The sequence below is a fragment of the Bombus affinis genome, chromosome 16, assembly GCF_024516045.1.
Source record: "Bombus affinis isolate iyBomAffi1 chromosome 16, iyBomAffi1.2, whole genome shotgun sequence".
Classification (NCBI taxonomy): Eukaryota; Metazoa; Arthropoda; class Insecta; order Hymenoptera; family Apidae; genus Bombus; species Bombus affinis.
The window spans coordinates 4,105,510-4,121,721 of record NC_066359.1 but is presented as its reverse complement, the minus strand read 5'-3'; the positions used below and the strand labels follow the sequence as shown (position 1 = coordinate 4,121,721).

The window sequence follows — 16,212 nt, the reverse complement described above, 5'->3', positions numbered from 1 at the left end:
TTAAAAAAAAAAAAAAAAAAGAAATTCTGCACTAATCGTTGCGATGATATCTTTCGTTATCTATAATTTGAATCGTGTTAATAAAAGAATTCACTGAGCAAGATGTGAATCGGAGCGGGACGTATTATCCTGAAGTAGACTATACGTAAATATTATTTAAGGTAGATGCTCCACTATCCAGGGAATTTAATTATGAATTTCATACATTTTTTTGCATAAAATAAATGTAAAACATAAGATTGATTCGTTAAATAATGCACATCTTTAATGGATATTTTAACGAGCAGTTCTCGTACAGAAATTTAGGAAATGAACTTAGTTTCAAGCGAATGTTCTGTTCTTATATGTGGAAACGAATAATATATTCAAGTATTTGTACAAATGAATTAACTTCTAAGAAAGTAACTTTACAATAAGAAGATACTGATGCTGAAAATAATTTAATCCCTATTTCTTCTGTTGCAGGTAAAGAATTTCATCTCCAAATTTCAAGTGACCCATGATAATTCTTCATCCAAAGAACAATGAAAACTCATTTATTACATCTATTAATAAGAGAAATTGTATTATTTTGTTAGATTATATTGCATTATTGTACAAATAATAATATTATTACCTTTATATCATTCTGTATAGCTTGAATTACGTTTCATAAGTCGAAAAATACAAGGAAATCAGTGTGTTTTTAATTTAAAAACTGTCAAAAAATTTCCTTTCCTAGTGAGAAAACATTTTCGCTTAAAAATGAAGTTAAATTCCATGAATAAATGTACGAGGAAATAATAAAATAGCAGTAAAATTTTCATTCCGAAAAATGACGTTATATTCCAAGAATTGTCGAACTTGTGCCACCTCCTATGATGTTATGTTCTCCTGATACAAAACCGAGAAGCTGGGAAAATTTTTTGCGAATTGCTTTGATTTTCGACTTGTAATATTTTGACTTCATCTCTACAACTTTTTTTTAAATTTGTGGTTTATAGAACTTATTATTTATATGGTAATGGTTTTGATAAATAAAAACGTTCGTCTAAATATATAAATTGTTATTCATTATTTCTAAATAGTGTAAAATTCAATTTAATGCAGATAGTAATCATATATGATGATTGTTTATAATAATTTATTTGCACTATAATTTAATATATAATATAATACAATAAATAATAATATAATATAATAATATAACAATGAACATGTATTATTATTTAAATAATGTAGCATTGATTGTTGATTGTAGATTATTGAAGATGTAAAATTGAAGTTCTTGTAACATAGAAAAACAAATATTAATTTTAATAGAGAAAATTAAAAATATGATTTATATAAAATTAAATTAAAATTGAATCGTATTAATTTATAGTTAATAAACGTACTTCAAATTATTTAAAAAATGTATGCTATTGTTTCACATCTACTTCATTTTATTTATTATAATTTGGCTAAAATATATTTTATTTATTAATAACTATGATATTAATATTTGTGAATACATATTCGTTTACAAAAAATGAAGTTAAATTTTTTATGTCATTTATTACTAGTTTCTAAATGCAGAAAATAAGGAGGAACGCAATTTGTGAAATTTTTACATTCTAAAAGAATACTTTTCAAACTTTGTGGAAAGCTATTTGATTTAATTCTGTTGGCGATCTATAGTTAAAGTGAGGTTAAAAATTAACCTGCAATTAATATTAGATAGAAATGGTGAATTACATATTTAAGTAGGATAAAGTTACATAAATCTTAGAAAATGCTGTGTTACAATGGAAAGCTTAGTTTCTTTTGTTTTATCGCCGCTGGTTTAATCGCAATCCTACCAGAAGTATTGTTAAGGTTAGAATTCAATGTTTTTCAAGAATATTTTAACAACATTTGGTTTACGCATTTATTTCAATATGGATTCTTAAATATACTTGTACTTCTTGCGTTTCGCGACTTTGCTTATCAGGTATTTTGAATATATTACTATTATAACGATTCATTTATGTGAATTATTATGAAGACATCAATTTATTTTATGAATACTTACATTTAACAGGTTGCTGTAAGGGCAATTCTCCTAGGATATGCCTTTGGTATTGGGATTATTGTGTCCTTTGTTGCACCATCTTCATGGCAAATGTTCGGAGTGTATATCACTATAATGGCAATATTTCATTACACAGAATTCCTAAGCATAGCTTGGATAAATCCTTCTACTCTTTCCATCGACAGTTTTATTCTAAATCATAGCATAGCTTATGGAGTAGCAGCATGTTCTAGCTGGATAGAATTTGTTATAGAAAGGCACTATTATTCTGCAATGAAAGAATCTTCTTTTATATCATACTTTGGACTTGTACTATGCATTTGCGGGGAAATTTTGAGGAAATTGGCAATGTTTACTGCCAAGCATAATTTTAATCATATTGTGCAAAGTGAAAAGATGGATAGTCACGAATTGATTACGTATGGAGTTTACAGAATTTGCAGGCATCCTAGTTATGTGGGCTGGTTTTATTGGTCTATAGGAACGCAGGTAATAATCTTTCATATTAAATATGTATAATATTTTACTGAAGCGTAGACAAGTTTTATATTTGTCTTTGTAGCTAATACTCCAGAATCCAGTTTGTTTCCTTGCATACACTGGAGTATCTTGGAAGTTCTTCCATGACCGCATTTTAATTGAAGAGATTACTCTGCTTAATTTCTTTGGGCAGGATTACATAGAATACCAGAAGAAAGTTAGTACAGGACTACCATATATATCTGGTTACAAGCTGAATTTATAGCAGCCAGTATGTGTTTGAAACACTCTAATTGTATCAATTCCTCAGGTTTAATCTTAACATTATTTGTACTGACTATGTTTTTATTGTACTTCAAGCAACAATGCAATAATTAAGGGAGGTTTTCTTAACAAAATTATATTTATTGTCTCATTTCATTTTGAAGAATTATTTATATAACAATAGACTACACTTTCATTATATGGTTACTTTCAGTTGGTAGATTATACACTTCCTTTTTATATTTATGCTTATTACATATGTGTGTGTGTGTGTGTATACATATATATATATATATATATATATATATATACGAAATGTAAAATAATAAATATAATGCTGTAGCTAACACTTGCATTGACATTCAGAAAGCATTCGTTCGATGTTGGATAATAAGAAAGTTTTAGAGATTTCAGCAATGTACTTACAATATTGTTAAGTCTGTACATAATCATTTACAATATTTTAGTATCGACAAAGCTTTTTGATATACTGATGTTAATTATCGATCTTGCCTTGATGATTCATGGCCTATATATTTTTTATTATTGTGAAACCAAAGAATGAATTTAGATTATGAGAATTTTATTGAGAGAATATGTAGTATTATTTATAAGTAGAAAAAAGAAAAATGAAAAATAATTGAATTATCGTTGTGCATTAGACTTGAGTCACACAAGATTTATATTATTGTATTTTGTTTGTCATACAAATCTAGAAAATGCCCATGATTGTTACTACTTTCCATGTGAGAGAATCTGCATTTGTTAATTGACAGTTTAATAGGCAAATGCACTAACAAAAGGAAATAAATGACAATGTATCGTTGTAGTAATCCATGAATAAATAAATAACAGTAATCTGTAAATGTATCCTTTGTCGAATCTTTCATTTAATCCTTACCTATTCGTTTTTTTATGCAATATTTCTTCTGAGAAATAGCGGTTATACAGAATGTAAGAAAACGTTAAGGTTTGAGAGACTAATTATAATTATTTACACACGTCCGTCGCATTTTCATTGAATACAAATCTCCTTAGAACTAGCAACATATTTTACTAGCACCGTATCTTAACTATGCAAATACTTGTAAGTAACTTTCCTTTGTTAGTATCACATAATGAAGTTTAAAGAAAGGAAAACAAATTTATATAGAAGTCATAGAACAATCAATAATAGGGCCTATCATTGGTCCAGATAAATGTTGGAATAAAAATTTTACTTTGTGATACAACTTATTTTTTATGTTTTTCTATATGTCGAAGATAAACATTCTCAATTCAAAGAGAATTTGTTGTAACGTTACAACTAGAATTATGAATTAATGGAGCCATTTTTAGTGTTTACTTAGCTAAAGATTAGAGGAAGTTTATGGGAAGTTAACAACTCAGACAATGGCAGTGAAAACTTATGCGTGACGTAATATAATATTATTGTATTCATTCGCAGTCGCCTTAACGTTCATTCTTTGAACATGGCAGTCAATTGGAAAAAAGCATTGTCAGATAAAAAAAAAATAAAAATAAAAAAGGGAATAGGATTGGCTAATATAAGGAAAGAATCTATCGTACTTTATAAAAACAAAGAACTGTATAAAATGTAGTTAATTCGGTTATAAAATGTTGTCAGAAACATATTCTGTACACGTACAGATATAAAACTGCTTATACATATATCATTTGCCATGGTAGGCTTTACAAACTGAATAATATAATTGTCCCTTCATTTAAATAAACCACTTCCATATCTTTCCAAGGTCGCCTCTTGTTGGAAGTCTATCGTCCAAATAACTATAAAAAAAAAAGGAATAAAGAGAAAAAAGATTATTAATTAAAACATTAATAATCCTTGCTTGTTAAAATGTTAATAATTTACCTTGTCCCCAATGTTAATGAAGCGTTAAACAATTTACAAAATGGATTAATTCCATAAGTTACCAGAGAATACGTGTTTCTTCATTATTAAATCATTGTTGAAAGGACACGTATTCACTTAAACAAGACCTAATCCAATTAAACAACACTTAACTCAATATACATTTCATCGCGTTTATAGTGTCTATGCATAATACTGTGAAAAGCACGCTCTGCTCTCGGATATCCATGGTGAAGGCGAGCAGATTTTGAAGTAGGATTAACAATGAGTAATTTTTGATACTGTACGCAGCCAAATTTGCCGCTGGTTTAGGGTGGATTATATTGACAGGAGGTGGAGGAACAAACGCGTCGAAGATGTCCGTATCCGCGTTGGTAAATACTAAGGAAGAGGGTATCCATCTTGCTCTAAGCAGCATGAAAGATTAACAGACTATTTTATACAGTTTCCATGTTGTTTTCTTAACAGAAAATTATTTTTTCATTTACCTAGTGCATGGTGAAACGTTCTTTCCCCTTATAGATTTTTCTCCAATGTCTATGGCCCCAGAATCTTGCACCTCCATTGTGTAAATACATCCAGAAAATCCTTCTTGATATTTTCCATAAGTCATAGCATAGTCTGGTACTCCACCTAAGTACACGCTGCCTCTAGCATTCAAATCTTGCTGTGTTCCATAGCTAGCACTGCTCTCCATGTGTTCTCCATTTAATTCTATGCTTCCATCACTTCCCTGACGCTTTAAGATTATTCTGTGTCGTTCTCCATCATCTACCTTCTGTGCAGTGACACGAATCACTACTGGTCCTGTACCCAGGTTGTATTGATACTCTACATAACTGAAAATAGCAGATTAAATAAAATATTTATTCTAAAAACTGGAATAGAATACTTATTGCTCGCAAATGAATTCATAAAATATTGTGTTTAATTAAAAAAAACGTTAATTACCCATCAACCACAGCAAGAGCCATGTAGTGATCAAGATTAAGATCATTTGGCGTCTGCCCATGCCACATGATCAATCCTTTGGTCTTGTTCGTTGAAATTTCAAAACCTAACACCTCACGTTCTTCTTCATGGGTCATTACAGACTTATCTAACTCTAACCAACCATCTCCTCTGAATGCAACATCGTAAGTTACCTCCGCCACTGAAAATCAAAGAGAAATTGATAAGATTGTAAAATAAATATTCGTATTTAATACTAAAATTGATTCTTTGAAATATTTACATTTTTCACAATTCTGTCCATTGTAGCCTAAGCGACAATCGCATTTGTAGGACCCATGGAGGTCTGTACAGGTGCCTCCGTTTCTACAGGGAAGCAACAGTTCGCATTGCTTCAAAATGTTCTCACAGTTTCTTCCCACGTAGCCGTATTCACAGGTGCATGAATAATCGTATGAATCAGTATTCTGACACATTCCATGAATGCAAGGATTGGAGGCACACGGATCATAGGGAGTCGTAGTGGATGGTGGAATAGTGATTACAGTAGTCAGCTTGGTTTGATTAGGATGTAGAACATTGCAGTCATCTATGTTTACTGAATCCAAGGCAGACTTTAGTATGTCTACATTCATCGAAGACACTCCAAGCTGAGAATATAATAGAATATGTTTTATTTGGATAATTCTACCAAGAATCTTCTGAAAAAAAGTTTATGATGAGCTTACATCACTGATGCAACCACGAAAGGTCCTATTTACGCCGGCATTTCTGTTCACTATAATTCTTCTGCGATCAACGCCTCCAATATAAAGTAGTGTATTAAGCGTCATGGTGCGAGCAGTCCCGGGAGACTTGCCTCCTATTGTAGGTTCTCCATTTATAGTCAAATTCCCCTCCTTGAAGTCCCTGTTGATGGAGACATGCGTCCATACACCAGGTTGAAGAACATGGTTTGATCTAATGATCGCCAGGCCAGAACCAATGTCGTATCGAAACTCGACACGTTCATCCTTGACTACCAACGCAACGAAGTCTCCTAGTCCCTCTTCACTTTGAGCACAATACATCAGTATGCCATCTTGATTGTCCAGAGGATTGAAGTTCATTGCTACTTTCAATCTGTAATAACATTGGAAATATTAAAGTCACTGTCCTGTTTTAACATTAGATGTAGAAATTAGTTCCTGTTAGTGGGAGAAAATATTAGAATTAATGGGAGAAAATACATTGGAGGGACACACAATTTTCCTTTTGGAACGTGACTTACCTCTTTGATGTTCATAAACTACTACGAAGGCAGGTAATCAGCAAAATGACAAAAATCCTGTTAAATCAATTTTTATTTGCATCTCAAGACATATATTTATACTTATAGCATCACTCGAAGCCCGTCGAAATACATATAAACGGTCATTCTGGCCCTAGAAACACACCACTTATGGCACATACATCAAACAGGTTCTTACAAAATAAGTACAAACATCTTAAGATGTGCCTGATATTAAGTGTGTGTGTGAATGTGTTGAGTGTGTGCTTAGTACACAAATCGCGTATAATGCCACAACACAATAATGCCAATAATAAGCTCTTGATACTACTGTAAAGTGCCTTTCTTGTTTGGTAGTGATCTTATTAATGGTTTACTTTAAACAATAATTAAAATAACTAACACAATGCGTTAAAATGTATTATTCAAGAAGCTGTACAAAAACCCTTTATGGTCCAAGATCCAACGAATCGAATGGCATCTTAATAAAAAGAGAGCTCTATCGACAAGAATTGTTTCTGAAATAATGTTGCTATGAAAATAATTACTTGGACCTGTAAAAGGTTGTTATATGAAAAGTATAACGTAAGTATATTAATTGATACTCTAATATTACAGCACCATGAGGTTCATTCCAAGGAACTACTCACTATACAGGCTTCAACATAATCATCTATGACACGTATGAGGCAGACACAAAAAAAATCTAATTGTAAATAAAATTCTCATAAAAAAAATATATATAATACACATATAATATATAATATGCTGACTAACTATAAATAGCAGTTACATAAGAATCGATTCGTTCTCTACAAACATTTAATAGTTATAAATGACTTTTCCTTCGTTTCTTTTTTCTTTTTTTATCATTATGTGCATTAAAAGGGTTTGGTTGTGAAAAAAAGGACTAATGTTTCGTGTGGTGCAGCTTATTGTGGTGATGTGGCCTTGATCGTGGATTTCTAACTTGTGCGTTGCGTGCTCGTAATCGATCGTATCTTTTGGTTGGGTTCATTCTCGGCCTGAAAATCATTGTTTCAATTAAGATCAGGGATTTCTTTTTATTAAGGGCAAGTTAAAGTGCGCCTGAGGATCCTTTAGAGAGTCTTTGTATCCATCGATTAACATTTAAACATACATATAATAAATTGTTTAACATGAAACTCTAAAGTGGAAACTTTCTAATTGTTTACTGACAAATATAAAAAATAAGGGACATATGCAGCAGAAAAATTGGGCTAACTTTTCTAATCATGCATCATGCACTGTCCAGATACTTACCGCCTAAGAGCTTTAGGTGTATCGTGTGCTATATAGGATTTATCGTCATGGAAGGCTGGTTCATAGACCTTCATCGTATTCTCGCAACGAGCACCGGTTGTTCCGTAAGGACAATAGCATTCGAAGCCCGTTTCCTTGTTTATGCAATCGCCTTCACCACATGCACCTATAATTACAGACAATTACAATTGTACAGATATAAAAACAAAAGATAAAAATGAAAAAATAAAAAGTAATTAAAACATATTTTTACCTGGATAACAAGGTTGGCCAACATAGTCACAGTGCTTGCCACTGTAGTCAGCACGACACAGACAAATGTATCCATTCTTTGTAGCAGCTTCTTGACATACACCACCATTGTTACAAGGATTTTCAGCACAAGTTTCACAGTTAGTGATCCCAAAGCTATCTGTCTGATCACCAATCAGGTCAATTTCCTTTTCTCCAATTACCAATCTACTGATACAGCCAACGAAACCACTGTTGATCTCCGCATACTTGGTAATTATGGTTCTACTGGGGACTCCACCCACAAACAATAATGATTTCATATCCAATCCTTGTTTCCTGCCATCTGCGATACCTTTGTAAGGGCCTTCACCATCGACTAACATGGTTCCCTCCTTTCTGTGACGCTGGAGTTTTATAGTATGCCACTCTCCAAGTGTTACAGGCTTTTCTGCCCGAATCATAGTTGGTCCAGAACCAAGATCAAAGCTAACATAGGAAAATTCTTATTATAAATGCAATTAAAGAAACAGAACCTACACAAAAATTTGTTTCGCGTTTAAAATATTACAACTAGATATGTTATGTATTTTTGCATATTATGCGCTTTTTATACATTATTGCACTTTAATTGCATATTAGTGATGTGTTCAAGTTATTTTTAAGTTAGTTATTGATAATTACCTAAATTGTGGGTAGCCTCTAACCAGTGACAACATAATAAAGTCTCCATTTCCACGGTTGGATTCATCATTGTACAGGATTATACCATCATAGCTCTGTGGCTTGAATGAAATCTCTATGTTGAATTTCAGATATGAGTCAGCTAGTGGAGGTAAAGCAATGAAACTTTGAGGTGCCTGACTGAAGTATGGAACTACTCCAGTTACGACAAGCATAGTCGGTATTTCTATATTTTCATGGTCGTTGTTCACAGTGCAGATGTACGTGCCTGCATCCTCTGCCTTGACGTTGGTTAGCTTCAATTTGCTCTAAGAGGGAAAAAGATAATACATGAAGTCAGAATGTCTTCTGCTATCGTTTTTAATTATGATTTTTATATTATGATTATCGTACCTCAAACACTTGAGCGTCAGGTTGCAAAATACCTCCTAGTTTGCTCCAGGAGAACGTCAGTGGTGGATCGATGCTAGGACGACAATCCATTTCTAGACTGGAGCCATAAGGAGCAAGCTTGGTTTCAATTGCTGGAGCATCGTTATTTCCACCTAATAAAAGAATCCTCAATTGAAGATGTATATTTTTGGAGTTTTGAACTTATTGTATACTTACATTGAAACATAATTTTGTAAGCACAAATGTGAAATAAAGACTTTATTAGTTTACTATATTACTTGAATGATCAATAAATATAGTATAAAGATTAGGATACTGGGAAATAAATAGAATAATAGAATAATCAAGTATGAAACTTTACCATGGACAACAAGATTGAAGTCCTGCTCGAAAGTACCATCAGGAGTGTCTGCAGTGCATCTGTACAGTCCACTGTCACTGACAGTCACGTTAGACAATCTTAGAGTATTTCCATGCACTTGAGCATTTTGTGGCAGACTAGAATGGTTCGGTCTGGACCAGTAGTAACGTGGATTATGAGTTCCAGAGCATGCACAACGTATGTCAATGTTATCCCCAATGTTCACTGGATCCTGAGAGACTTCCACACTGACAGCAGGTATTGTAGTAGCTAAAATATAAACAATAGAGTTAGCAGAATGCATTTAAAGTTATTTTTAAAACGTATGAACGTGAGCCCCTTTCCATTACTGCTTCCTATGACATTGAGTTTAGGATAAATCTAAAATGACAATGGATATCATTTGGATCAGGAGCAGGCTATTCTACAGAATAACGAACACATATGGAAGATATTTAATAACCTTGCTAAGATGTTAATATCCTTTTCTATGATCATTGTGCAAAGTTTCTAATTCTCTTAATCTTTAGTACCATGAACACAACGATACAAAGTGTAAGGTAGTGACAGGATGAAGATCTATTAACAATTTCGCAGTCAGACTGTGTTCCTGATTTTTTTCTATTAGGGTAAAGATAGTTTGAGAGGAACAGTAAAAAAATGTTAATCTTGTTCAACAAAAGAAGGAGAAAAGCATTAACTGTCCAATAGACATCACAAATCGGGAACACATAATTTGTTGAAACAAAACAAACCGCCTAGTTGTTGAAGATAGTGGGGAATCCACCGTTTGTTGTTGAAGTAGTGGCGATTATCAGGATAGAAGATAGCATTCACATTGCAATAGTAATCCAACAGAAAGCATCCTTGGACGCTGCAGACGCAACTGCTTTCCCTGCACTGCATTGGGTTCACACGCGTGCAATCCGTACGCAAATTAAGTACTAATAAACAATACCGCGACAACCATAAATAAAAACTGTGTCCACCGAATCTGTATCATGACTTGCTGATGATTAATTTTGCTCAAATTGAACTGAATTGAACTCAATCCAAAATAATTCATGCTCAGGAACAATTTAGTACAATCAGGTATAATACATACCCTTCTAGTCATAGTTTTTTGATCGTATGTTGTCTAATTATATTACTTGATTTGTATCGAGAAAGATGAAAAGTATGAAAGTGAAGGAAGAACACCATGCATGATGTGATAGAAACCATGGGTTTCAACTTACGTGAGACATTTAAATTAACATAATCACTGGAAACCCCATGAGAGGTTTGGGTCTGGCAGATGTACCTTCCACTGTCTTCCAGTCTTACTCTAGGTAGGTCCAAATAATCGTCTTTGATTCTAGCATTAGGTGGTAATGGCAGTCCTTCCCTGGACCAGTGTATTGTTGCTCTATCGCTGACCATGCATCGTAAACGCACAGGTTGTCCCACATATGTGACCATGTCTCTTTCGAGATGTCTGACTTCTGTGTTCTCGTAAGGATTTTCTGAAATATATGGATTATAACAGAATTACATTTCATTTTATAGTTATATATTAGAGCTCTATTTATCTGAACTCAGTGGAAGGGTTTATTAGTGCTTGATTACAAGGCCACGTTTGCCAGAAGGTGCATTAAGCGCAAACTAGGATCTCACTCCTGTGGGACCAAATTTTATGACTTAACTTTAAAACTTATAACTGTATTATGTTATATAAAAGTATAAATGCGGTCCTGTTTGATTGCATGAACTTCTCCTATATGCTCACTGGTTACGTTATTTGTCCCAAAAATGAGGTCTGATGAATGGAGTTTTATTATAGAACTATTAGGATCAGAGTCTATGGTATTACGTACGATTCACTAGAACTTCAGCAACAGCTTCAGCGGTTCCTGCTTCATTGGTAGCTTTACAAACATATTTTCCCGCGTCAGAATAAGTGATTCCATGGAACTGGAGAAGTCCACGATGGTGTGTTACCGAATGAGGTAAGCTACGCCCTATGGCATCCCATTCTATGTTCATTGGTTCGTCACCAGTGGTACGACATTCGATTGATGGATTTTCTCCGGATCGGACTGTTTGTCTTGGTGGGATTAACACAATCCTTGGTGGGGCTGCAACAATATATAAACAAATAATTTTCAATTCTGTGATTGTTCAATTCGCACATAAGGCATTGGAAACAAAAGTGGACTAAACTTAATCAATCATACAAAAGTAGGAGAATTCATTAAATTAAATTAAAAAAATTAAACTAAATTAAATCGAGATATTATGTCACATAAAATAATGAGATTAATTGTTGCATTGAGTACTTTATACTCATGTCTATGGTAAACAAAGAATTATTTAATTTGCTGAATACTTGACTTAGCCCACTTCTGTTCTCATATTATGTAAGCAAGATAAAGCTCGATCGAAAATCTTACATAATACTTCAAGGACAGATGTGGCTCTGAAGAGAACATTTCCAGTTAGATCTCTCCCAGTGCAAACGTACTCTCCTGCAGCGCTTTTATCCACGACAGGGATGATCAGTACACCATTGTCAACGGAATTACCAGCTGGCAGAGGTCTATCGTCCGCCCTTCTCCAATCCAGATAAATTCTGTGTCCATCGGAATCCTGCACATGGCAACGCATTTCCACCTTGCCGCCATCGGGGATTCTGAGGTAGTCCGTTCGTATAGCGTTATCATTTCCGTCCTACAACGAATATTTCAATGTTTTATTAATACTTACCATATTCTTAAGCTATGGTTACAGCAGATACGTGTTCTAACGAATGAACGATTTCAAGTGGTAAGTGTTTAAATATTTTTGTGAGCTATCGTAAAAATACCATAATAAGGAACACGTAAAATTACAGGACAATTATAAGAACACGTACATTTATATCTTCTACTCTGATATAGACTCGTTCCTCAGTAGTTCCTACTCTGCTACTTGCATGGCAGATGTATGAACCTTCGTCACTCGAAGAAGCGGAGTGTATTTCATAAACGGCCTGATGAGGGGCTGCCACTTCATTGGTTGTACTATTGCAGAAAAATCCAGCGGTTATCTCTGGTTTCTACTTTCCAGTATTATTATTAGACTGCGAGTATTTATACAAATTCATATTTTCATGAACGCAACTAAAGGAGTATGCTGTAGTTTCATCTATGAAATATTATACTTAGTACTGTTCTTTGGAATTTTACTTCATGTTTACCTCATATAGTATGTCAGAAAAGTAATGAGATTGATGTCATTTCTCGGGAACTGGTAATTTTATGGTGTTGTATAGTTTCTCAAGAATATTTTAGCGGGAACAAAGTTCATTTGTACTTGAGGTATTTGCAGATATATATTTTCAGAGTATCAGTCCGATTACTTTCCTAACACACTTTGTAACGGAATACATAATAAGTATAATGCTTTTTAGAATTCTTGGTAGATAAAATCATTTTCTACCAAGGTTCCTATATAACTTTCTACCTTTTTAACTATGTTCTGATGAAGTTACATAAAAATCAGCAGTCTAATTATATGATCTTCCTTTTAAAAAATAACTTACAGTGATACTACGTTCGGATGTCTGCTCCAAGTAACTGAAGGTTCCGGAAATCCATTTGCGCTGCATAATAGTCGTACCCTATCTCCAGGTCTCACGTGCAGCATTCCAGATTGGGGCGATATACTGATGACAGGCATGGATTGAACTTCTATGTATACCATGGCTGAATTTGTTCCGGCGGGATTGATAGCGGTACAGACGTACGACCCACCATCGCTGGCTGTGATGTTGGTTAGTCTCAGAACGCCACCAGGAAGTTGTTTAATATTATGAGGGAACGGTCGACCAGATTCGTGAGACCAATGTAACTCTGGCATGGGGATTCCAGTTGCTCGACATTGGAGATCCGTGGACCCATCCAGAGTAACTGGAGGGACATTCTTGGGATAGATCTCTACCAGTGGAGGTTCCCTGCCTGTTTAAACAAGCCCAAATAGTGAAATAAAAGTTGTTCCTAAACGATTCTTAAGCTTGTGTGTGAATAGATTATACAATTAGTAAATTTTAATTTTAATTCTAATTTATTCATTTACGAGTCAAAGATCATTATACAAAGATATATACGTACAAAAATTTACTAAAGCAGTGATACGTGGTTCGATTACTGGACAATTTTGTGTAGGGAACAGAAAACTTAATATTTACTCACGTTCGACCTCGATCATGGCGCTAGCTTCGTGAGTTCCACTTGGTCCAGTGACTCGACACACGTATATACCCCTGTCAGCAATTTGGATGTCGACAATTCTCAAAGTGTCTCCTACTTGTCGTACATTAGAACTTAGCGGTTGAAGATACTTGCTCCACGTCATATGTTCACCGGATTCTCTGCTTGTTAGACACCTTATTTCAGCTATGCTGCCTTGAGGAACGGTCTGTTTCTCAGGCGTCACTTTGACAAACGGCGCTGGTGTTCTAGATGTTACTGTTATGTTGATAGTGCTGTTGGTTATTCCTACGTAGCTGGTCGACGTACAGACGTAGATACCGGAGTCATAAGGGGTAGGATTTACAATTGTTAAGACACCATCACGTTGGCTGGCTGTGTGGGGTAGTGGGTTTCTTTCTCTAGACCAGGTGAGATTCGTTACTAAAGATGTCACGCACGTTATCACGATCGTTTCTCCAGGTTGGCCGAACCATTGTGACGGAGTGATGGTTGGTGATATTATGGGTTGAATGGATTTTTCTATAGACAGAATGATCATCTTGTAAGGACTATTTTCTTTATAGCACAATATTAAAACTGTCAATGAATGTGTATTTGTTTTGTTAATTTTCTAATTTTAATATCATTCTACAATTAAAGATTGTTAGATGCAGAAACACAAATTTCTTGAAAACAGCTTACAAGGTAACGAAAATTTGTAAAAACCAAAGGTACAATTATTAAAGAAAACAATATTTAAATATCTTCAATATTTGAATATTATGACAAGCAAATTTTCAAACTTATAGATTTTCAAAACTATTTGTGACTATTTCTCCTGTAGTTTTCATATTCGACAATTTGTTAATAATAAACTGGCTTGATTTTGGCTTCAATTTATAAGAAGAATATTCTTATTATATCAAAGCAATGATGGAATAACAGTCAACGATACCTTCAACGTGAAGAATGACAGTTCTCTCGTCCACGCCAACGTTATTCCTTGCCATGCATTTATATTCGGCGGCATCGTACCTCGAAGCAGATCTCAGGAGCAAAATTCCATTGTTAACTACTACACCCGGGCTCATGGGACCATAGACACGAATCCATTCGACTCGTGGCGGGGGATTCCCAGTTGCCTCGCACCGGAATTCCGCTGGTTCTCCTTCTATTACTTGTAAAGATGATGGCTCGACGATAACCCTTGGTGGAACTACATTTGAGTGTTTAAATGAGAAAATAAAATTATCCGAATGAAATCAAGATAATTAATGTATTGTGTTAATGTCGTTCTGATTAATTGACTGTTGCCTTATCTGGCATCTTCTCATTTTTCAAAATGTGGAATATTGGAAGTTTTACCATTATTTTATTTATTATGTATCATCTGCCGAATTAGACCTAAGTATAGACGCAGATAGGACATTTTATTGTAGCATTGTATGTTGTTATGGCATGTTGTAGCATTGTATGTGCAGCTAAGTTATTGTTACTGGTATCTAAGCTAAGATTCGTGTACCTGGAATGTCCAGCAAACTTCGCGGGAAAGCTGCGTCCGAGTTAATTATACGACACTCAATAATATTAATAAAATATGTACGAAGATGAATATTTCTTAGTGGTCAAATTCTCTTTATGTTACCTCCAACAGTGAGAGTGACGTTCTTGTAACCAATATGCACTCCATCGCTGATTTGACAAATGTAAATGCCGCTATCAGACACTTTCAGGTCTCGAATGATCAATAAGCCACGCTTGTCGTCTATGCTTCTTCCTATTGGTAGTTCGTCACCTTCTTTTTCCCATCTGATGTGCAAAGATCCCTGTATCCCAAAAAATATTTAATACATCCACCGTACATATCTTTCCAAGTGATTTATTTATTTTTCTTACATTGTCCGTTCTTTCAAAGCAATGGTACCTAACAGTGCCTCCAGCTTCAACGATTTGGAACTCGGGTTCTCTGATATAAACCACAATCTTTGGTGGATTTACGGGTGGACGACTTGTCGTGGTGGTCGATATTGTGCCTTCTGTAAGAAATACCATAAAAGTTAAAAGAAGCAAGTCTTTGGAATCCTACGATCATATAACATATAGAAACATATAAATGAAAATAATGAAGAAGGACTTAATTGTCCCAATCCAACATTTTACACTCAGTTTGATACAAGA

The 16,212-nt window shown here is 34.2% G+C and overlaps 2 protein-coding genes and 2 long non-coding RNA genes across 18 annotated transcripts in view; 2 read left to right on the top strand and 2 right to left on the bottom strand.

The window, feature by feature from the left end:
• Positions 1-30: 30 nt before the first annotated feature.
• On the top strand, positions 31-674 carry LOC126925462 (uncharacterized). Its single transcript, XR_007713936.1, has 2 exons — positions 31-161; positions 466-674. It is a non-coding gene; the product is annotated as an uncharacterized LOC126925462 (long non-coding RNA).
• On the bottom strand, positions 333-2,166 carry LOC126925467 (uncharacterized). Its single transcript, XR_007713941.1, has 2 exons — positions 2,033-2,166; positions 333-717 (listed from the first exon to the last, which is right to left on the bottom strand). It is a non-coding gene; the product is annotated as an uncharacterized LOC126925467 (long non-coding RNA).
• On the top strand, positions 1,490-3,646 carry LOC126925459 (protein-S-isoprenylcysteine O-methyltransferase). Its single transcript, XM_050741027.1, has 3 exons — positions 1,490-1,951; positions 2,042-2,521; positions 2,595-3,646. Exons 1-3 carry the CDS (start codon positions 1,754-1,756, stop codon positions 2,775-2,777), a joined length of 861 nt encoding a protein of 286 aa, XP_050596984.1. The 5' UTR covers positions 1,490-1,753; the 3' UTR covers positions 2,778-3,646.
• Positions 2,928-16,212, bottom strand: part of LOC126925425 (basement membrane-specific heparan sulfate proteoglycan core protein) — a 190,090-nt gene continuing 176,805 nt past the window's right edge. For 14 of the 15 annotated variants that reach the window (XM_050740938.1, XM_050740939.1, XM_050740941.1 and 11 more), the window contains 22 exons: positions 15,931-16,070; positions 15,680-15,860; positions 15,557-15,586; positions 14,990-15,250; positions 14,035-14,574; positions 13,386-13,800; positions 12,717-12,864; positions 12,256-12,532; positions 11,680-11,940; positions 11,062-11,328; positions 10,579-10,767; positions 9,824-10,093; positions 9,463-9,614; positions 9,070-9,377; positions 8,408-8,874; positions 8,155-8,320; positions 6,329-6,722; positions 5,884-6,250; positions 5,601-5,802; positions 5,138-5,488; positions 4,650-5,056; positions 2,928-4,564 (listed from right to left, as the gene is read on the bottom strand). In XM_050740938.1, the coding sequence (XP_050596895.1) occupies positions 4,798-5,056; positions 5,138-5,488; positions 5,601-5,802; positions 5,884-6,250; positions 6,329-6,722; positions 8,155-8,320; positions 8,408-8,874; positions 9,070-9,377; positions 9,463-9,614; positions 9,824-10,093; positions 10,579-10,767; positions 11,062-11,328; positions 11,680-11,940; positions 12,256-12,532; positions 12,717-12,864; positions 13,386-13,800; positions 14,035-14,574; positions 14,990-15,250; positions 15,557-15,586; positions 15,680-15,860; positions 15,931-16,070 (5,645 nt within the window). In that variant the 3' untranslated portion in view covers positions 2,928-4,564; positions 4,650-4,797. Of the gene's footprint in view, positions 4,565-4,649; positions 5,057-5,137; positions 5,489-5,600; positions 5,803-5,883; positions 6,251-6,328; positions 6,723-6,925; positions 7,896-8,154; positions 8,321-8,407; positions 8,875-9,069; positions 9,378-9,462; positions 9,615-9,823; positions 10,094-10,578; positions 10,768-11,061; positions 11,329-11,679; positions 11,941-12,255; positions 12,533-12,716; positions 12,865-13,385; positions 13,801-14,034; positions 14,575-14,989; positions 15,251-15,556; positions 15,587-15,679; positions 15,861-15,930; positions 16,071-16,212 lie in introns of those variants that run through there. The other variant, XM_050740952.1, reaches the window with a different exon arrangement.